The following is a 22611-nucleotide window of genomic DNA, read 5'->3' as shown; positions in this document are numbered from 1 at the left end:
GGAATTTTTTAAAGTAAGCGTGGTGCTACTCTCCAGTAGAAGAAAAGAATTAAGGAAATTTAAAATGATACATCAATCACAGACAGACTAGTCCAAGAGGACACATTAAAAAAATTGTAGAATGAATATTTATTTTTATTTATGGAAGCAAAAGCATAAGAGGACAAGCATGAAATCAGCATTCAACTCATGTCCTCAAATATTATAGGATTAACAATAAGAAAGGTTTTCGTGATAGGTGAGGGCCCCAAAAGGAGATGACTAAAGGAATGTTTCATCTAAGAGGGTCAAGATCCATGTCAACCCCACCAGCTTGGGTTAGACTCATTTTGGTGACAAGACACTATCCCACTAGTCAAATTATTAATTCACCTATCATCATCTTATTGAAACCCCAAGACCTTCTTTCTTTATGGTTGAAATTTTTCATTTTCAAATTTTCAAAACCACAGAATTTTGCCTAAGTCAATGAAAAGAGAGATGGTCATAGAAGGCTCAACACCCCCCCCCCCCCCCCCAAAACACAAAAAAAAATAATAATAATAATAAATAATAATAAAAAATTAAATTTTACGCTATACTATTGGTAACTATCTTGTCTTTTATACATACATATAAATCATGTATGCAAAATAAAAATAAAGCAAAAAAGAGGATGGGGTAAAAAGGGGTCAGCACAAAAGGATCACAATAATTAGTTTAGACAAATTAACTTTAAATTAAAGAGCATTCACATTTGGTTAATATTGCACGTTTTAAGATTTAGCCGTTGTGTTATACATTAAATATATTATCATGATAACAATGCTAAATCTAAGAGAAACGTATAATATATATTATGTTGCCTCTGAGCCAATTTACGAATCTTACTGGAATAAGAAACTATGGGTTTTTCAAGATTGGAAAAAAGGAAAAGAAAAAAAAAAAAAAAAAAACTATCTATGGGTTTCTCTGCCTCCAATTCTCAATGATGTATCCGATTGAAAATTTTTTCAAGTTGATAGAATTTGAATATACATATCCATAACCCTTTGTCTCTTTGGGAAGCCAACTTTTAGAAAGTTGTCTAACAGTCTTTCGGCTAAAATATACGGATTTGTGCAGTCCAGATGAACATAGTGGAAGTCTTGGTTGGTCTCTCTTGATATATATTTATATATAAATATATATTACATATAAATATAACATTGGTGGGGTTATTTATGGACACAGTACCTTCTGGTGGGCGAGTAAGCGGCGGACTACAATTAAAAAAAAAAAGAAAGAATATTATTAGGAGGTTGATACAAAGCAAAAGAAATAAATAAATAAATAATAAAAAATAAAAAATTTTCAAATAGATTTATATTATTTATTACTATTCTTCTTCTCATTATTATTATTATCAACAAACACCAAAGCTATGCACTCCTTTTTTAGGTCTCCCACATTGAGAAAAACGTCCAAAGTCCTTTTTGTCTCTCTTCTATTAAAATTGTCTTGGAGCAAATTTGTTTTGCATAAAGTAATTGCTAAAATCATCGAACGTCCTTGCTATATTTAGTTAATTTTAGCTATCCAAATTTTCAGGACTTTGCCCTAACTTCTATAGCTAGGTTGAAAGACAAAGGGATGGAATTAATTGTTTGATTATGTATTAACTAAAGAAACTATTAGTTTTATAATTAATTTTAGAAACATAATTTCTTTTTTAACTAAAATGGAGGCTAAAGATTAAAAGAAAGAAAAAAAAACTATAGAACATGTATAATTATTCTTTTTAAGATAAACTTTTTATTTTTCAAAACCATAAAACTAATAATTATTTCTGATCACCGATAATGTTTTAATCAATTTGGTATTGACAAGTTTGATGTGTGTGCACAAAGGTTCACACAATAAGTTAGGTAAAGAAGGTTGTGGTAAAGCACAAATAGTAATAATAATAATAAAGAAAGAAAGAAAGAAAAAAAAAAAAAAAGGATTGTCGGTATACTTGTAATCTTCGGTATTCACATGGTTTTTGATACACATGTAGGAGAATAACCGGTTTGTCTGGTCATGAAGCAGTGCAAAACGCGATGCACATGTAGATGAAAATACATAGGACCAGTTTAATTAATTCTGTTGAAGATGATTCATTTATTGAAACTTTATATATAGACTAATGTTGAGTTGGGAATTTCCGCAATATAAGACAAAAATATACTGTCTACTAAGTATCGAAAAAGTTCAATTAATAATTTAAAATTAAAATTCTAATTCAACAGTATATTGATTTTTAACAATTATTATGTTAATAGATACTTAATATAATAAAGTGAAAATTATATTTTGAATATATCTTTATATAAATATACATATAGTATTTCTCCTTCAAAACTTTAAATTTGATTCACATATTCTGTTGCCACATATATACTAAGGTTTATGAGTAGAAAAAAATATTCGCTAAAAACTTTTGTTATTCTTAGAAAAATTTCTTTTTTTTTCTAAAGACAAAGAAAATAAAAGGAAAAAGAAGGTAATCTTTCCAAAATTCTCAATTGGTTAAATCAAAGTCAAAACCTATCAATACGAGCCATCCAATTTGCTCCCGAAAGTTCACCACCCTCTCTTAGTCAACCTCCAAAATAATGTCAGTTGACTTATCTCTTAAATGGTTAAATAACTTATTGACTTATGACTTAGCAAACACATGGGCCTCCTTTCCTTGTGTGTTTTCACTACAAAGAATCTATCACATCAAATTAACATTTATCAAATAACATCGATTATGATTAGGCTTATAGTGGTTTTAATTTGACTTAAAAATATATATTATAATCATAAATATAGTATTAATAACTATGTTGTTCTTCCAATCAATTAATCTAGTTGTATGAAAAAAGAAGACCAAGTTTGGTGAGAGTCGAAGAAGTAATTTCATCCCTAAAGGATGATCGATTACGCGGTTGTGGTTGACCTTAAGAAAGATATTATAAATGAAAATTATTAAACTGTGCATTTGTTTTTTGTTTTTTTTTTTTTAATAATAATATATTATGAATTAGGACAAGTTGTTGGAATTGACAAAAAAGTAAATAAATAAATAAATAAAATCACATGGGGTTGAAAGAAAGACAGGGTATATGGTCTCTCTCATAGTCATAGTCGTAGACACAGGGTAAGGTGATTTGTATTTGTTTTTGTCATTTGTGTGTGTGTGTGTGTGTGACTACTGCAGTCAGCTTGTACTTGAGAGAGACTCATCCTTACTCATCCCTCACTCGTGTGCCTTGTCCCCCCTTTCTTTTGTTTTTTTTATCTTACATTAGGGATGTCACTACTTGGTGTCTCAATCTAAGTGAATTCTCTCTGGGGTTTGTCGGCTAGCGAGACACCTCAAGCTTACATCAAGATGACATCAAATATTTGTTGTTGTTGTTGTTTTTGTCCAAATTCTTTTAATCTCGCATAACGAGTCCATCTGTAACTGGCTGTTTTTTATAGCTTTCTAATTGCATGATGAATTAGATATTTGGTTCTTAATTGAAACTTGTCATTAGTTCCGTAAAATTTTGGTCCATTATTAACTTAACCTTTATCCTTCCACCGCCATTAAAACCCACAAACTTTGTCTACATTAATATTATTATTAATTAGCATTATCTACTTTATTAATTATTATTTTAGATAGTTATCGACACTCTTCATAATTAATTGATATGCTAAATAATATGTTCAACTCTCTTTTTTTTTTTTTTTCCTTTTTATTATCAATCTTTTTTGATTATAGAGTGTAGAGTATGTGTAGAGTAGTGGTGTTTTGTACTAGTTTAATAATGTTAATTTCATTGTTTGGTTGATAATTATGCCTAAAGCTAGTGCGTGCAGGTAGATGAAAATTAGTCAATATCATTCTACTAAAATTGAGGCAGCTATATGCATGTTAGCTATGTATTCCCATTTTAGTTTTTACTATAAAATCTAAGTATTACCATATATAAATTAACAAAAAAATGGAAGAAAAAGGGAAAAGAAAGATTGGTCGTCCGATATATTTATGCTATATATATATATATATATATATGTAGTGTTTTATCTTTTTAAAAAAACTAGATATATTTATGCTATATATATATATATATGTAGTGTTTTATCTTTTTAAAAAAACTATGTTCAACCAAACCACCAATTTTTGTAGGGTATGCCTTTTTTAATTCAAATGAAAGACGCAACTAGCTAGCTAGGAAGGAAGATCAGTTTTGGAATCCATATACATTTGGTCATTGCAAGCACTGCAAATTAATTGCAATACAGGAAAATTAAATTACTTCCCTCAATTGCTTTCTTTATAAAATATGCATAAAGAAAGCGCTCTATAAGAGAGAAAATTATAAAGAACATTAAACAAAACCAAAAACAAATACTACATTAATTAAACCTAACTATCCATCCATTAATTAATGCAATTAAGCTAAATCAGAGTTGGGTTTTCAACATATAGGTCCATCAGTCATCGATCAAGTGTGTTACTCTTAATTCTGATACTGCCTGCATGCATGGCTCAAATACACTCTGTCACCCTTGTCTTTCTCTCTCGTTGGCTCATTAATTTATATGATTTCTTCATCATGATCCAATTGTTAAGATCTTTCATCCAATACCCATATAAAAAAAGGGCATATATCCCATCAAGAACCTGATCATCAAGGCACAGAATGAGTGAGGGAAAAAAAAGCCTGGTGAATTTTTGCAGCCTAGTTTGACCCCTTTTCAAATTTCACATGGTCTGACCGACTTCCACTGGGATAATCGAAGAAGACAAGGGAGGGAAAATGTACACTGATCAGCACTTTACCCAATCCAAGATCAAAAAATTGTACGCTCCCGTCATCTAAAACTCTAAGCTCATTTGGCGGAAAGGAGTTTTTAACGGTGTATATCTCTCAGAGGCATTTACTCAAACAGGAAGAGGGGGTGAAATTGAAATATGTAAAAGAGAGAGAGAGAGAGAGAGAGAGAGGTTAAAAAAATAATATAAAAAAAAATTCAAAGGAGGCGGTGATGAGGGAAATGAAAGAAGAAGATGAAGAAGAAGAAGGGGTGGGTGAGTGGGGGCGTGTAGGCCAAATGATTAGGACGGGAGAATATACAATAATCAGTCACTTTCAGGGCTCTGACTCTTAGGGGAAGAGAGAGAGAGAGGAGCTGTGGAATTTTCATGTAGGCCCACGTGTCTTCGCACGCGTGCACGCCGCGTGGAGCCCACTCGTTGACCCTTATTTCCGAAAGTCATAGTCTTTTTTTTTTCCTTTAAAAAAATATAAAATAAAACAAAAATCGAGTACGACGCCAATGGTCTCACTCCGCTTCCTGTCTAACCCCGCTACCTCTGCCACCTCCCTCCCCTATAATATCTTCTTAAGTCAAAATTAGTAATCTCGGCTGCCTTTTTTAAGTATAAAAAAACAAAAACAAAAACAAATACTTCTTCTTGCTTAATATAAATATTTTTCCTAGTCAAAATTAGTAATATTGGATGCACTATAATTTTTTTCGTCATTTTTTAGAAACTTTTATATGAATCATTTTTAGCATATTGCATGAATAGTTAAACCCACCAAGAAATCCAATATTTATATATATATATATATATATATATATATATGTATATATATATATCAAGCATGGCTGTATAGAATAGGTATTATACTTAAATAATTTCATTGTCCGACTAGGATTTTAATTTTAAATTATTAAGGTAATACTTTAAAATTTTGATATGTCTTGTCAATCTTAGTATTATTATTATATTATTATTATCTATTCAATTTCAATTCATTAATCACAATGAATTAGAAATTTGACTTAGATTAAAGTTTTGAATTTGAATAAAAAAATGTATTCTTTGTAGTTTTTGTCATTACACCAAACATATACATACAATTTTGGCACTTATTTATTTGGTCAAATTAGAAGTTAGTTATACTGGCTGGGATTTAAACCAGTATTATACAATTAGACTATTTGATATACAATTTGCTGTCCATTTCATAACCGTTTTTCTTTAAGTTTGAAAATTTAACTTCGCAAAACCTCCTATGAAATTTCAAACTTTGCATACTTTCCAGTCTATTCTCATTTCGTTTTTTAGACATTTTCCTTTGAATCTCAATTTTTTTTTTTGGCACTTTCTTCCTTTTTTTTTAGTACAAAATATGTAATTAAATCCAAATTAATGCGTAAAACTACCCAACAACTAAGTAAATTCAATATATTAAAATTAAATTAAATAATTAGAGTTTCTAATGATAATATTTATTTATTTTAATTTTATTATATATTTTCTTAGATTACATATTTTGTTTTTTTACCAATAAAATTTTATATCAATTTTCTCTTTAATTATATAAAAAGGAAAAAAAAAATAGAAAGAAAATAAAATTTACAGGTAAGTTTCATAAAAAATGAAAATTGAAAATGCAATAGCAAGTATGAAAATATTTCAAATTACAAGAAAAATGGAAATCTGATAAAAAGTTTGCAAAATATTCAAAGTAGTTTGTGAAAATATACTTAAATCTATATAGCTTTTCCCTTTGATTTTTTTTTTTTTTCACTCAAACTTTTTGGTCTATATTCCACAAAAAGTCGTACGATTAGAATCCAAGTTCTTATGCTAATCAAATAATATTTCGTGGTAATAATCCATTGACAAAAGAAACACGACAAAATTAAGTCTTTCCAAAAAACAGAATTAAGAGTGCAGGGGTCATACGTTAACGTAAGCAGAAAATCTTTTTTGGTGCCTAAAACGATAATCATACACTTATATAATCAACAGTTGACCAAACCAATTTTTGGAGTAAAATTCTAGGCTAGTATTTCTTTAACATTTTCATTTTTTTTTCTAATTTTTAATTTGAGAATAAATCTTATATATGAGTTTTTATTTTTGTTTATTTATTTTGTTTCCCTAAGAAAATTAGCAACTCTAGTGATCTCAGTTTAGCTACAATCATTGAATCCCTATGTTTCATGATTGTTTAATTGCTTTTTCATATAAAATTTATCAGGTATTTGGATAGCTTTGGAGGGGTGAGGATGCATTTATTCACAATTGAATTATTTCCCGGGAAAAAGTAAATTTAACTTTAGGCTACCTGTTGCAATCTCTACCTAATTATGACTATCAACTTGGTAAGGGCTTGTAGGATGTTATATTTTCCACACGCATTAGAAAGCAAAAAGTATTTTTGACAATAAAATCAGCATTTGAAACTTGAATATATAGGTTGGTTTCTTAAATTTCTTGACTACAAGTTTTGGTGAATGTCAATCTTATTGAATTCTTATGTTTTTCTAATTAACTTACGACATACGCAACACATGCATTTGATTCCAAATTTGACAACTTTATTAAATGAACGTAAGGTACAAGAAATTTCTACTGAAACAAATAAAAAAAAATGTAAAGATTAATTGATTTCGAGTCATTCACCGACAAATTTATTTATTTATTTATCTTTTTTAACACCATGCTCAGGTCAATAATCAAACTATTACATGTAGATTTCTTTTGGGATGGCTCTCACGCCATAATTTTTGTGAATTTTTACGAAATTGTCTGTGATTCTCTGCTTGATTATCTTTGCAGTTATTGAATTAATCTCATATTTGGTAAATTCGGTTTTTGTAAAACGGGCAAATTATGTATATTTAGGATATAACATTACCCATATAATCTCTGTATGCAAATAGTGAATGTAATGATAAATATTCAAACTCTAGCTAACAGAAACTTAAAAGGAGGATGGATCTTTTTCTTTTTTTTTTCGTAAAGGAATTAAATATATATAAATATATATATATATATTATAAATCAATTTGACATTTGTTCATGGATAAATTTACTTTATAAAAACAATAAAAATAAAAATAAAAATTAACATTCAATATTTTAAGACACGTCCTATAAATTATAAAGAACTTTTGAAATTTGCTTCAACCTGAAATAAAAGCTAAGTATATATTTCAGTTTATTGCTGTAGCTCGTAGTTAAGGAGGACAGTTGGGTTCCTCAAATCATAAAATTAATCAATGTATTATATATAAAAAGAGGTGCTAAAATTATTGTGTAGAACACCACCACCACACTGTTAGTAACATGGAGTATTCCCTTTTGTCTTTGCTCCATCATAGCTCCTAAAAAGAGGCTTGCCCTCTACAAATGAATTCTTTAAAATTACTAAAATACCCCCAAAGCAAATAATGAAATGAACCCATTTGTCTTCTTACTTCCACAGGTGGAGTGTCTTTGTGAATCAGGCCAACCTGGCATGACATGATTGGACAAAAGAAGTGCCACACATTACAAATACATGTTTATCTTTTGCTATTGGATTAATTAAATAGAAAAAAAAAAATCCTTATTTAAAAAAATAAACAATAAAATTGAAGAAATCAAGAATTATTATTATTTTTTTAAAAAGGAAAAAAAGAAAGTATTTAGTTTCAAATTGACCTTTCCCTTGTCTAATCAGCCCCTGAAATGTCAACCACTTTCCGGTTACTTCTTTCATTGCTACTCTCTCTCTTCTCATTCTTTCAGATGGTTCAACTCCACCTACAAATATATATAAATACCGAGTGAGATGTAGCGAACCGCTTTCATCATCTTATTGGAACCACAACAACAACAGCAACAAACAAACTGCTAGCCAGATACCAAATAGCACAGTCTAGCTAAGACCAACAACAACAACAAGAAAGAGGAAAGAAGAAAGAATCTCAACCCCCCAAAAAAATTTAAACCACAGACAAATAAAGTACACAAGTAGTACTAGTACTTTATTTGAGCTTTAATTAAACTTCTTTTTTCCCCAAAGCAGCCATGGCAGATGAATATCAGACAAGCGGTAACTGGTGGGAATCATCAAGAACATCGAGGTTCGAAGCCGGTACATCACCATCTTCTTCAGCTCTCAATAGCTTAGGTAGCTTTGGATGGTCTTCCACAGATATGGTGGATAGTATCAAAGCAAGGTCTCCCATGGATTCTGTATCTGTCTCTGGTACTTCCATGGTTTTCCACGATATCCAGAAGCCACAGCTTCAAGGCTCGGATTCTTCCGGCGGTGGCGGCGCGGCCGATCCCAACTTGCATATGATGGGTCTAGGCCTTTCTACTCAGGCTATGGATTGGAATCAAGCTTTATTGTAAGTCTATATATGTATATATATTAATTTTCTCATTTTATTTTTATCATTTGGTCAAAATCCATGGAAATGAATTAATTCGAATGTGTGCAGTAGAGGTGAAAAGTCAGCAGAGAGCAGTTTCCGATCAATTCTACAAGAAAACATGAACGCCAATGCAAACTTCCAGCAAGAAGGCGGTGTGCAGCAGCAGCTTCAATGGAGAGATCACAAGTTATTTGCAGCAGCAGCGGCAGGAGGGGATTCAACGTCGAACAGATCAGCAGGAGGAGGAGGAGGAGGGTTTTCTTTAGATCAATCGTCTCAGTTTAGCCCTCAATATAGCTCGGGCGACAGCACCATAACTTCGAGTTTTCAGATGGATTCAGCTGCTGCTGCTGCTGCAGCGTTGTATGGAAATCAATCAACCATCTTACAAGGATTGTTTGGTGGAACTGATACTAGTAATAACAATAACAATAATAATCAGCAATCTTCAAGCTCTAATAGTTTTCCTTATCCCGCAACTACTTACGGAATCGGCTCTATTAATGAACTCCCTCATCATCATCATCATCATCAGCAGCAGCAGCAGCCTTCTACTTGGTCTAAAGTACCTCAATTTCTTAGAACTGGTTCACCACCAAAGCAGCAGCAACAACAACCTTACAACCATTTACACTTTTCTAATAACGCTCCGTATTGGAATGCGTCTGAAGCAGCCATAAAAGAGGTCAGACCGGGCTTTTTCCCGTCATTGCAACCCCAGTTTCCCACGCAAAGCTTCGAGGAAAAACCAAAGGTAGGTAGAAGTGTAATTTTTTAATATATGATTAGGGTTTTGATCTTTTATATATCATGATTGAATCCGTATAGAATTTTTATTTTTTTGGGTGGTGTATATTATGAGCAGAATATATCAGAGGTTAGGGATTCGAGTGCAGCAGCAGTGGTGAAGAAAAGTGGGAACGAAGCCGCATCGAAAAGACCTCGAAATGAAACAGCATCGCCTTTGCCAGCTTTTAAGGTACAACATTAAGAGCAATCAAAAACTTTTTTTTTTTATTTTTAAATTTTTTTAAAAATTTTGGTTGCTTTTATCATAGACATGGATGAGAAACTTGTTAGCTTTGAACTTTAGGTGAGAAAAGAGAAGATGGGGGACAGAATCACTGCGCTCCAACAATTGGTTTCGCCTTTCGGAAAGGTAAAATTAAGCCTTCTCAAATGCTTATCTACTCTCTCTATCTTTACTTTCACAAACATAGTGTAGAGCGAAAGAGAAAGAGAAAGAGAATGAGAAAGATAAAGAGAGAGAGAAAGAGAAAGAGAAAGAGAAAGAGAGAGAGAGAGAGAGAGAGAGAGAGAGAGAGAGAGAGAGAGAGATCATTCTCTTTCTGAACTCATAAAAAAGAGAAAAAAAAAGAAAAAAAAAAAAAGAAGCTTTTAGCATGAAGGGATACTAATTTATGTTATTTTGTGAATGATTGTCAGACTGATACAGCTTCAGTGCTCTCTGAAGCTATTGAGTACATCAAGTTCCTCCATGAACAAGTCACTGTAAGTTCAACACCTTGCTTTGCTATTCTCGATCGTTTGTATATGATACTAAAAGAAAAATTATTAAACGACAATGCACGTCATTCTCTTTGGAAATCTTTCTAATTCATATTTTTCTCTTTTCTCATAAAAAAAAAAAAAAATCAGGTTTTAAGCACCCCATACATGAAAAGTGGATCCGCCATACCGCATCAACAGGTATAATTAATATTCTCCTTCCTCCTATATATATATGATATTATTATCCATTTTAATAAGGTGGCAGATTAATTAGCTTATGTATATATCAGTAGTACTCAAAGTTTGATTGTGTTCAAAACTCTAATTAATTTGTTAAAAAAAAAAATTTGCAGAGTTCAGATAAATCAAAGGATCCTGAAGGTCCAAAGCAAGATCTTAGAAGCAGAGGACTATGTTTGGTGCCGGTATCGAGCACATTCCCAGTGACACATGAAACGACGGTTGATTTTTGGACACCAACATTTGGAGGAACTTACAGATAGAGATGATCAAGAAAGAAAGAAGAAAAAACAAAATGGTGGAATATGAAATTTTCTTTTCTTTTTTTTTTTTTTTTTTTTTTTTTTTTTTGATCTCTCTTGAGGAGGAGGGGAAAGCTAAGATTGAAGAAGAACCTATTCTCTGCAACTAGCTAGGTATAGTAGTGTTGTGATATCTTAATCAAAACCCTAGGGCAGGTTGGGGAATGATAAGATGAAAGGGCCAAAAAAAAAAAAAAAAAAAAAAAAAAGAAAAAAAAAAGCTAGCTAGCTGGGCAGAGAAACATATATGCCCACATATCTGTACCAGTCTCGGATGGAAAGGATATAATAAGATTGGCGAAAGAGAAAGAAAAGGAAATGACCCTCCCAAGGTACATGCCGTTGTTGGGCCAGCTACAGGCAAAATGATGCACGGTTTGCCCAATATTGGGACCATTTGGAAGCATTTTAATTTGTTGTAATAATTGATGAATTATGATTAGAGAGGTGGGTTAGGGGGAATGAGAATAGATGCTCAACTTAGGGAAAAAAATGTTTTTTTGTTTCGTTTTGTTTTGTTTTTTTAATTAGTTTTAGAGAAACCCAAAAAATTGTTGTTGATTAATTAATTAACAGTGAGAGTTTTAATTAGTAGAAGATAAAGGAGCTTTTATTCCTTTGTTGCTATATTGTGAATAGAGCTGGCACCACCTTTAGTTTAAGAGGGAAAAAAAAAAAAAAAAAAAAAAGAAAAGAAAAAATGGAAGGGGAATAATTGAATTTTAGAATCGGGAGGATGAGTGAGTGTGGGGATGGCGTTTGATTGAAATCTCACTTTTTGATTTGTTTATGTGTTTGGAATATGTTAGTGGAAGTCAGAAGGTGGCCCACAGTTTCCTCCTTTTTGAAGATTTTTTTTTTCCCTTTCATATTTTATATTTTCCATAATTTATTTTTTGTTTTTGTAGTATTCATGATTAGAAATTAAAATCTATTTCTGTAGATGCTATCAGTCATGCTTTGTGCTTTTTCTCTAATGGTCACATTCAAGGGCTTCTATTGGAAGCTGAAGAGAAGGCCAAACCCTGAACCTCTCTTTCTCTTTCACTAATTAAAAAAAAAAAAGAAAACAAGAAAAAAAGAAAATAAAAATCTTTTTTCGAGCAATGGAAATTATCAAATTGTCCTTGTTTTATCCACTTTTTTTCTTTTTTGTACCAGATTGTTGTTGGGTTAATCTAGAAATTATGTTTTAAAATTTAGATATATCATGGCTGGAAATGTACAATGAAATTGGCCATGAAATACAAAATACAAAAATTCAAATGGTTATTAAAAGCAGTAAAAAAAAAAAAAAAAAAAAAAGAAGAAGCATTTTGTTACTTGTTAACTCTGTATTTCTTATCAATGCTATAGATATAAAATTGTTCATTAATGGCCATGTTATTATTTTATTGATTAAAAATTAATATAAATTGGATTAAGTGAAATTTTTCTTTTTCTGAGAATAATATGACTGAAACATAATAAAGTTAATAATAATATGTCACTATTAAACAATTTAATACCCATAACATAGCATTATTGATTTACTATTATTATCATTATTATTTTTTGAATATAACATTCGAAGAGAGAATCAACTATTTTGATTACCAATTTTCTTGTTTTTTGCACAAATTGTACACTTATATGAATACATTAGGGTTGCTAAACAATTTGTACACTTAAACCTTGATAAAATTTTTGTCGCGAAAAAAAAAAAAAAAAAAGAATTGATACAATTTAGACTGTTAAGAAAAAAAAATTAAAAACATAATACTCAAATTAAGAAATAGTCTCCCATGCCTCTCTCTCTTTTATTTTTTTTGGTTCCTTTCCTGTTCCTTTATCTTATTTATTTCGACTTTAGGCTTTTTTATTTGATAAGTCAATTATAAGTATGCAGACATAACCCGAGCTTTTTAACTTTTTTTTATTTGAAAGTGAATTTATATACTTAATGAATAGATAATCCATTCACTAATTCTTTACAAAACAACTTTAATCTAAGAAGACACATAAATTACAAAACAAAAATCAGATGAAAGCGAAAGTCTTCAATTTGAAAAAAGTACATGGTAACTTCTTGATTAATTAACATATATCTAAATATCTGTTCTACCTCTTGGTCATGAAATAATTGGTTGAAGAGTTTTGTAGAATATCTTGTTTATATGGCATCATGGTTGTCAGAAACATAGTGACAAATGAATGCAAAGAAAAGCTTCTAAGAATTAATCATTATAATGCTAATATAATTTTTTCATATATAGAGGAAGTGCCACGTGACTACCACATATAACAGACTTATAATTGTTTTTACCATCTATATTTGTCTTTACTTAAAAAGTTTACCAGCTCTTATATATATATATATATAGATTATGATTTCAAGCATTTGCTATACATACTGCCAATCCTTGCACTTCAACCAATTTTATTTTTTTAAAAAATTTTTGGGCCAAAAGCAAATTCTCCAAATAATAAGTTTTATATAGATATTTAATGCATCAGCAGTGATGCATGTGCTCCACTTCATGCATACCTTTGCTTGAATCAGCGAAAATACTTTCTACCTAAGCAATTTTATATGGAAAATTTTCCAACACAATAATAAAAGGTAGGAAAATTTGAAGTTACAAGAAAGCTCCATTCTAGAAAATGGAAAAATGGAGATCCTAACTCGAGGGTGCAAATCTATATATACAGATTTTCTCCTATTATGATGTTCTGATTTTTTTTAATCAAAATTTTATTTATCAACTACTAAATTATTTGAAGGATCGAGATTTAAAAATATAATTAGAATTTATATAATAGTAATTAAATAGAATTTATTTCTTTTTAAAGTTTAGTATATTACTAAATTTATATAAATTATTAAAATATTTTTAAATTCTAATCTTTAATGTAATTTAAAAATTAATAATAAAAATTCTATTAAAAAATTATAAAGAAAACTGATTGTTTATATACATATATAAATATTTATTAATATATTGATAAATGATTATGTATGTAAATAATATATATTATCCATCATATATACAGGTAAATTAGTTGCAAAACGAGGCATTCTTTTTTCTTTTTCTTTTGTTTTTTGAAATTTTATTTTTTTATAAAGAAAATAAAAATCAACTTGATCGATCTTTCTAAAAGGTTTTTTTCCATCTTTTATTATTATTTTTGTTTAATTTTCAAATGTATCTAAAAGTATTTCTCATGATTTTTTATTTTTGTTTAATTTCCAAATATAAAAATTCGAATTTAAAATTATTGTATGAAAATGCTTACTATATTGTCGTCCGTGAAAGGCAGTACTTTTATAAGTTACTATCACATTCTTTTTCATTTGTACTAATTTTCAATCTCTAAAAAAGATTTTGGATGTTAATATATTAAGGTCTTTTTGTCTCCATTTATAATTATTGATTAATGCTTGGCTTAATATATGTAAGATTATATTCCCTCACATTTCAGTCCCTTCAAATAACAACTCTTTTAACTGTTGCGTGATTTTCAGGCAACCAACTGGGTTTATACACTTAGAACCTCGCTATCAAATTCCTTTTAAACCCCCGTTTTGCTTTTAGAAGTTTCTAATATTATAGGCTTTGTCACCTTATGCTTCAGCATAATTGCTGATGATATTGATATACATTTCATTTCATGGCTAATTAAAATAGAATCTTGGCAATGATTTTGTCACCCGTATCATTGTTGAAGATTCCATAGCTAATTTCATTCAATTGATTTTCCTTTCATTTTTCGAAGCTGTCCAATTAAGCAAAGAAAAGAACCCAAATAAGCTCATGATAAAAATCTATTATAATCACTATGATATACTTCTTTGCTGCTAATAATAATTATGCTTCACTTTTACTTAATATATAGATTCTTTATTATATATGTAATACTAGATTTAACATTGAAAAAAAGGAAAATCTACTTTTTAGTCTTTTATTTACTCACCATGTAATAGGGGCAGATACCAAGTCACTAACTCAACCACTCCATTAAGTGAAAAGCTGATTAATTTTTTAGGAAAGTATGCGCTTTTATCTTTCTCTTCTCCATGTACTTTCTCTTCTCTGTGAAAAGCTAAAAATCAAAACTTGGCCCAGCCGAAGCCACTAAAATTGTTGTGAAATATCGCCTATATATTTAAAGAAAATCGTCGAAAAATCATTGATTTTTTCAGTTATTTGATCGATATTAACGATATTAACAACATTGACTGATTTTCCGTATAATTTCGTCAGCAGTGGGGAAGAAAATTCCTTCACCATCCCTATCGATGTTGGAAGTTTATATTTTTTTTCCAGAATGTCACCAACATTATCGAAGTTGCCTGCAACATTTTCTTCCACTTGCTTCACTTAGAAGCACGCGTGCTTATTTTATTTTATGCAAAAAGCATTCCCTAAAATTTTGCTAACTAAACACATAATCAAGTTTTTATTTTTTATTTTTTAGCACTTATTTTAACTTAAAAAATATTAACAAACATGTATAAAATGTAATGTGAAAATTTTTAACATTTGTCATATAAAAATCTAAATTTAATAAAGTACATTTTAAAAACAATGATCTTAAAAGTATAAATAAGCCACTAATAAAAAATCCATCATGCACAGAAAAAATCCTATTGATATAGCATATCCAAAGCTGAAAATTAAAAACTTAAAAAAAAATTTATATCAGGTTCCTAATCAGAGAACTTTCGATCTAGTATATTTATTTAAATTTTTTTATGATGTTGATAGCTGCAAAATTTTAACTTGCAGATACATATTAAACAATATTCTGGACCTAAATCAATTAACATATATAGCTTAATTTTTAAAATTAAGATTCTATTCCAAGGCTCTTTAACTTTGTTGTCACAATATTTTTGTGGTAGGTCCGTCTTCTCAATCATTCATTCTTGTAAAACGATGGAATTTGATACTGCAAAAACCAGATATAGAAACCCATGGATACGGGCAATTGAAAAAGATGAAGAAAAAGCGGACATGAAAAGTGAGAAAGAAACTGACATCCTCACATGACACTATACCGGTATTTTTGATCTAATATAGATATTGAAACGACTGCCAGATTTTAGAATATATATATATATATATATCTTCACAGTTTTTAACAGCTGCCTGATTGCAACAAGCCAAAATTTTTTAGCTTGTCCCCAGTAATAAATTACTTAAAAAGTAACAAAAGGAAACCCCGAAAGTTAATTGCACAATCTTCTAGTTCAAAATCCCAACATATACCCGTCTTGAGTGTTTAATTATAAGGGGAACATTTCAGAGACAAAAAGCAGCAAAGGTTCAATGTAATATCCTTTTTTTGAAGCGAAAAAAAAGAAAAGAAAAGAATGTGAGATAGTTTTCTAAAATTTTAAACCATGTTTGGTAGTTGACAAGATGGTGCTTAATTAATGTGTAGAAAAGAAATTTCAGATTTAACAAATTTGATGGTCAATACCCAAATAGAGAATTATGAATTTTAGCATGTGTGTTCCGTATACATTTGATTCTTTTGCATTTGCTCATATATTTTGGGAGGAATAGATGGAAACAAGAATACTTGGAAATTCTAAAGAAGGGTTTAGAAGGAAAAAAGAATATATATATTGGATTTAGACCCACGAAATGATTTGAAATGGACTACTCAACAAAAGTTATGAGGTGCACTAAAGTAAAATTTATTTATTTATTTTTCCTGAATGGAACAATCAAAAGAGTTATCCTTGCCCTTTTTATATTACCTTTTTCCACGACCTTCTATATGCATATAATATTTGGTTTTATCTAAGCAACAAACATTAGAATTTTTAGCTACCAGAATCAAGTGCTGGAATTAGGATAGAAGAATGATCGAAAAGATTATTGATTCTATTATTTTCAGCTTTTCATATGTCCCCCAGAACCCAATAAATCAGCACAGTTTGGAATTCGGTAGGCTGATATTCTGAATAGGTATCTGCTCATCTTCCTCTCACAAGTCACACCCACATTGGCTTTGCTGCCCAAATTCAAATCTCTCTTTTTAGGGTCTGTTTGGCCACATAACTACACAATGGTTTACTGTTTTTAAAAGCAAAAAATCATGTTCTCTACGGATAAAAATGGAAAACCAAAAACATGTTTTGAATTGTTTCTAAAATCTTTTAAAAAATATATATGGAAGAACAATTTGTAAATATCGTCGCTTTTGACCTCTGACCTATGTAACACGGTCCAGGTAAACTTTTTTTCCTTGAAAGTAAAAACAATTTGCAAAGTGCTTTTTAGTTTCATAATATATATATAAATATATATATATATATATATTTTTTTTCCCTCTATTTTGAGAACCATTTTTAAAAGCAAAATGTGACCAAACATTACATTTCTATGTTATGTTGGCTTGTTTTCATTCAACAGACTGATTGACGTGGGAGAGAAAAATAAAGAAGGTGTGTGAATAGATACCAAAGGCCGGTAATGGCAACCATAAAAAGGACAAACAAGCTTTATCATTAACATAATTACTTTAATGTGACACACATACAAAGCATACATGAAATAGAGCAAGAATTATTATTTGCAAGCAAATAGATATAGAAATTAAATTCTGGGGAGAAAAAAATGTAAGGAAGTTTCTTTTTCTTTTTTTAAATAAAATGTATGGTTATGGTGAACTAGAATCAAGCCGCTCCCTTGAGCTTCTTTGTGATGGTGGCAATGTACTTTCCTTGGTGGAATGCTTGTTCCAGCTCAAGCTCAGATGGTTGTCTGGAGCCATCCCCGGCAAAAGTTCCTGCACCGTAAGGGCTTCCGCCTTTGACTTTCTCCATTTCAAACATGCCAGCACCAAATGTATATCCAATTGGAACGAAAATCATGCCGTGGTGAACGAGCTGAGTGATGGCGGTCAACCTAAAACAAATTGTTATTAATTTTCGTTATTTTTTATTTTTATTTTTTGTCTTCATGAAGCTAAACATTATACAAAGCAGAGGTAAATGAGTGTAACTTACGCAGTGGTCTCTTGACCACCACCTTGAGATCCAGTGCTGTAAAAGATCCCAGCAGGTTTTCCGGCTAGCTGTTGTGCTTTCCAAAGGCTACCGGTTGCATCCAGAAAAGCTTTGAATTGAGCTGCCATCATACCAAATCTAGTTGGGAAGCCAAATACAAAGCCATCTGCTTCTGCAAGTTCATTTGGTGAGATGATTGGCACATCACTCTTTGGTGGTGCACTCATTTTTCCAAGCACCTCATCTGGTAGTGTCTCAGGGACCTGCATTATCAAAGAAGACACTACTTGAGCTCAGAACGTTAATAAAAAAAAAAAAAAAAAAGAGAGTCAAACAGTAGGAAGATACTTTCATGCTTATGATGAAATTTCCAAGAGAATGAACGTATCTTTCCTTCTAAATTACTCATTTCTTTCGTTTTAATGTGCTCTGTGTATCAATAAAGTAAGCTAAAATAAAATCTAGTAGTTATATATACATCAGCAAAATGGAAGGCAAATGTTAACATGCATCCTTACTTGCCATAATTTGGCCTCTACACCTTCAACGGATGAAGCCCCCTTCTTTATTTCTTCTGCTAGTTTCTCTACATGTCCATACATGGAATAATACCTATTAAGCAGAAAGAGTCGTTGATTAACAAGAGGATTGCATATATGCATATATACGTGTGTTTGTGACTATACATGTATGTAATATATATTACAAAAGCATGGCCAAGAACCAAGAGCAAAGCAGTATTAGTAGAATAAATGTTCATTTATTTACCAAGATAAATAAATAGATAAACGGTTTTAGGCATAACTAAGATGGTGAGAAAGAAACCAAATTTTTTTTCATGGCTGATAATAGGATAAAAATTAATTTCTATGTAAATTCACATAAGATTCTCAATCAAATAAATCGTCATTCTAATTCGTTGTCCAAAAATAAATCATTGTTCTAATTTCCAGATCATGTTATAAACTGATTTCCAAATGCATATCCCTACTTAATTGTGAGCACAAAACAGCCATCCTACATCGATTTAATTTTTCCTCTTTATTTTGCTAGAAACAGTATTTTAATTCACCTATCAGATACAATGTTCTGGTTTCTTTGGAGATTAATTGCGGCACAGTGTAAATCTAAAGATAAGTTTAGAGTTATAGGGAGTTTAAATTTCACAAAAAATTCACTACCAACCATAAATTAGTTGCTAAGAAATTGCATGTTCTAGTTCACTAACAAGTCATCTCTCCTTGCCAAAGACACAATACATTTATTACCAAGAATCAAGGTGCACCATCTGTCCTTGACAAATGATAACCACCTGCCTGGAGAATTCCACAAGGCCATGAGATAGCCAAGCAAAAAGATTAATAACATTTACCATTAAGCCCATGCCACAGCCATTATAATCCATATGCACTATCAATCTGAGCATATAGAGGATATAACTGCTCGATAAGGACTTGAACATCACAATAGAAAGAGGACACTTAAAGGCGCAGATTGGCAATAAAATTTGGGATGTACAGGTTGTGCTTTTAACAACACCTAAATAGCTGTGTGATTAATCATCGAAGGAGATCCCTGCCAATCAGTGTTACTATCCAAGCTGCTGAAAGAGATACCTATCTAATAAAAAGGTTCTTAAAAACAAATACACTGCATTTTCAAGGGAAAAAAATGGGCCCTTAAAGATTCAAACAGACATGAGTGGCGTCCCAAATATGCAAAAGTAAGTAAACAAGATGGGTTCCTCTAATACAAAAGAAACTAGTTTATAGAACAAAATCCAGAGACAACCATGCACTTATTAAAAATGTAAAGGTAGCTTTGGAACTTTAAGATGAATGCTTGAATATCAGATTAGTCCCACCATGTCTTTCCATCCATAAGAAACTTTCTTATTTTTCAGTTTTTTTGATAATAGACTAGACTACACAGGCACAGCAAGGTGAAAATGATATCTAGAACGAGGAACTCTGTCAGCCTTGACCTTTAAATTCCCAGTTTGTGCGTACTGTTCAACAAAGTTTACTCCTATATATTACAAGCCAGGTATTCTTCCACACACAGAATGTTCACACAACAATGATGCAGCATGTTCCGTATATGCAGAAGGCTTGTAGCAGAGATCACCAATCTAACTTAAAAGGTTTAGCCAATAAAATCTTTATAGCATAGCAGTTAGCAACCTAATTTTATGTTGTGAATATATATGTATTATACAGATATATATAAATATATATATATATATATAGAGAGAGAGAGAGAGAGATTGGTATGATTCCATCAGGTTATATGATATGGTTCAAATAGTCAGAGTATGATTGTCCATTTAAGATAAGTTGAACAGTACGCACAAACTGGGAATTTAATTTGGTCACTTCAGTCTTCTAGAGAACAAAGAACAGCTGTCACATAAAAGAATAAGCCCATTGCCTAATGTTTTATATGTATGTGTTTTGATTTGTAATGATTTAATACACGTGTGACCTTCAAGTGGCATGCTTGCACAAAACTTCAAAATTACAAGCACAAATATCAACTTCAGACAATTGCTTTTTACCATTTTAATTTTCTAAATCTTACTTGAGATTCAAGCCAAAAAAAAAGAAAAAAAAGAAAACAGGCCACCCGCATCATTACACTGACAGTTACTTAATTCTAATGATGATAACACCGCATCTCATTGTCTTGTAAAACCATTTTTACCACCAAGTAATTCCAACTTAAATATATGATTTTATATATTATGGACCTTACAAAGCTAGATGTAAAAGGGTGAATAAAGCCTAATTTTGTTCCACGTCAGATTGGGAGTATCTAAATACATTTAACACAGGTAATGTCATACAGAAATTCCAGGGATAAAATAAAAAGAATAAAAAAGCAAGAGAGAGAACTTCCTGGGGGAAACAAGGCAAATGTTCCTGTTCTCAACTAATTTTGTCGTTTTCCTCTACTTCTGTCTAATTTGTAGCATTTAACGACTGAAATTGTCTAGCCAAATATGAACATACAAGGACTAAGCTGGTAGTGATTACCCAACAAAAAAAATAATAATAATAAATGAAAAAGGAAAAAACAGACTAAGCTTATTAGCCAAAATATGAAGGTTGTACATTTACATCAGAAACTTCAAGTGAGAAAGGGGTGGTTTGTGGTTCCTCAACTATCTACTCGTTTTCTTCCTGCCATCAAACTCCTTAGATCTTGAAATCTACTACTAATTAAAGAAGGACCTTACTGGGTCTATTGGAGTAGATTAGTTCTTCAGTTACTATGAACAGAAGGCCAAAATCTTCTTCACACCACTAAATCTTAAAATCACAGAGACAACCACCAAAAAACACTTTAAAGATTAAATCTTTCTCAACTTATATAATACCCCACTAATTAAAAATGTTAAAAAACAAAGATTATGCGAAGCCTAGAGTAAATCAAAGCCGAAAAGCAGTAGAAAGCCAAATCCCACAGCACAGCTTCATTTCCAATTCAAATTATTGCCAAACCATCGTCTTTAAAATGAAAAAGAAGTAAATTTTATTATCTAGAAGAGTTCATAGCTTTAACAGAACAAAACCAACCATCCACCCAAAAAAAAAAGTACAAGCGATTAAAAAAACAAAGAACATTTCCAGGCAATACTGGGTAACATTAGGAAAACAAAATTTATAGATGAAAAAGAAAAAAAGGGAAAGAAAAGTAGTACATACACAATATACACTTTGGTAGCCATTGATGGAATCGTGTGTGGTCTACGATTTCTTCTTTTCTCTTCTGCTTCTTCTTCTTCTTCTTCTTCTTCTTTTTGCTAAATTTAGGGAACGTTGACGATTCGCCAAATGGGTGGGGGAGATAGAAGGCCCAGAAAGCCTTATTTATAGTTGTACCTTGGGATTTTTATTATTTATTTATTATTTATAATACCTGATATTTGACAGCTAGGAGAAACGAAGTCGTTTCTATATTTGATTGGAGCTAATAACAAATTTGGCTTTTTCTAATTTTTTTCTTTTCTAATTTGATATTTTTTTTAATTAGGAGTTAAAATGATTAATGATGGTGGGGTGGTGTCACGCTCATCATCATCATCATTTCATTGATCCTTCCTTCCAAAACTAAAACGCTCTAGAAGATTATATTATTTTCTTTTTTAAGTTTCAATTTTTTTAATTATTAAAATATTATTGGTTTATGTTATTAATTAATCATTTTGGTTTTAATTAGGTGCAAAATATGAAGTCAAAATGGAAGGAGTTTCAAACGTGAAGACAAGGATTGGAAATGTAAGGTAATGATCAATGTTAGCCGTTAATCTTCATTATAAGGTTAGTTTATAAAGATATGCAT

The 22611-nt window shown here is 30.7% G+C and overlaps 2 protein-coding genes across 2 annotated transcripts; one reads left to right on the top strand and one right to left on the bottom strand.

The window, feature by feature from the left end:
* Positions 1 to 8517: 8517 nt before the first annotated feature.
* LOC125418255 (transcription factor bHLH123) lies at positions 8518 to 12142 on the top strand. Its single transcript, XM_048469148.2, has 7 exons — positions 8518 to 9183; positions 9277 to 9964; positions 10076 to 10189; positions 10304 to 10369; positions 10657 to 10722; positions 10870 to 10920; positions 11076 to 12142. The coding sequence occupies exons 1-7, from the start codon at positions 8858 to 8860 to the stop codon at positions 11223 to 11225; spliced, it is 1461 nt and encodes a 486-aa protein (XP_048325105.1). The 5' UTR covers positions 8518 to 8857; the 3' UTR covers positions 11226 to 12142.
* Positions 12143 to 17886: 5744 nt separating this feature from the next.
* Positions 17887 to 22135, bottom strand: LOC125420681 (NAD(P)H dehydrogenase (quinone) FQR1). The gene is made up of 4 exons (XM_048467435.2): positions 21975 to 22135; positions 18786 to 18879; positions 18268 to 18530; positions 17887 to 18166 (listed from the first exon to the last, which is right to left on the bottom strand). Exons 1-4 carry the CDS (start codon positions 21995 to 21997, stop codon positions 17935 to 17937), a joined length of 612 nt encoding a protein of 203 aa, XP_048323392.1. The 5' UTR covers positions 21998 to 22135; the 3' UTR covers positions 17887 to 17934.
* Between the last annotated feature and the right edge of the window lie 476 nt (positions 22136 to 22611).

The sequence above is a fragment of the Ziziphus jujuba genome, chromosome 1, assembly GCF_031755915.1.
Source record: "Ziziphus jujuba cultivar Dongzao chromosome 1, ASM3175591v1".
Classification (NCBI taxonomy): Eukaryota; Viridiplantae; Streptophyta; class Magnoliopsida; order Rosales; family Rhamnaceae; genus Ziziphus; species Ziziphus jujuba.
The sequence above is the reverse complement of the archived record's forward strand: the minus strand, read 5'-3'. Positions and strand labels throughout refer to the sequence as shown.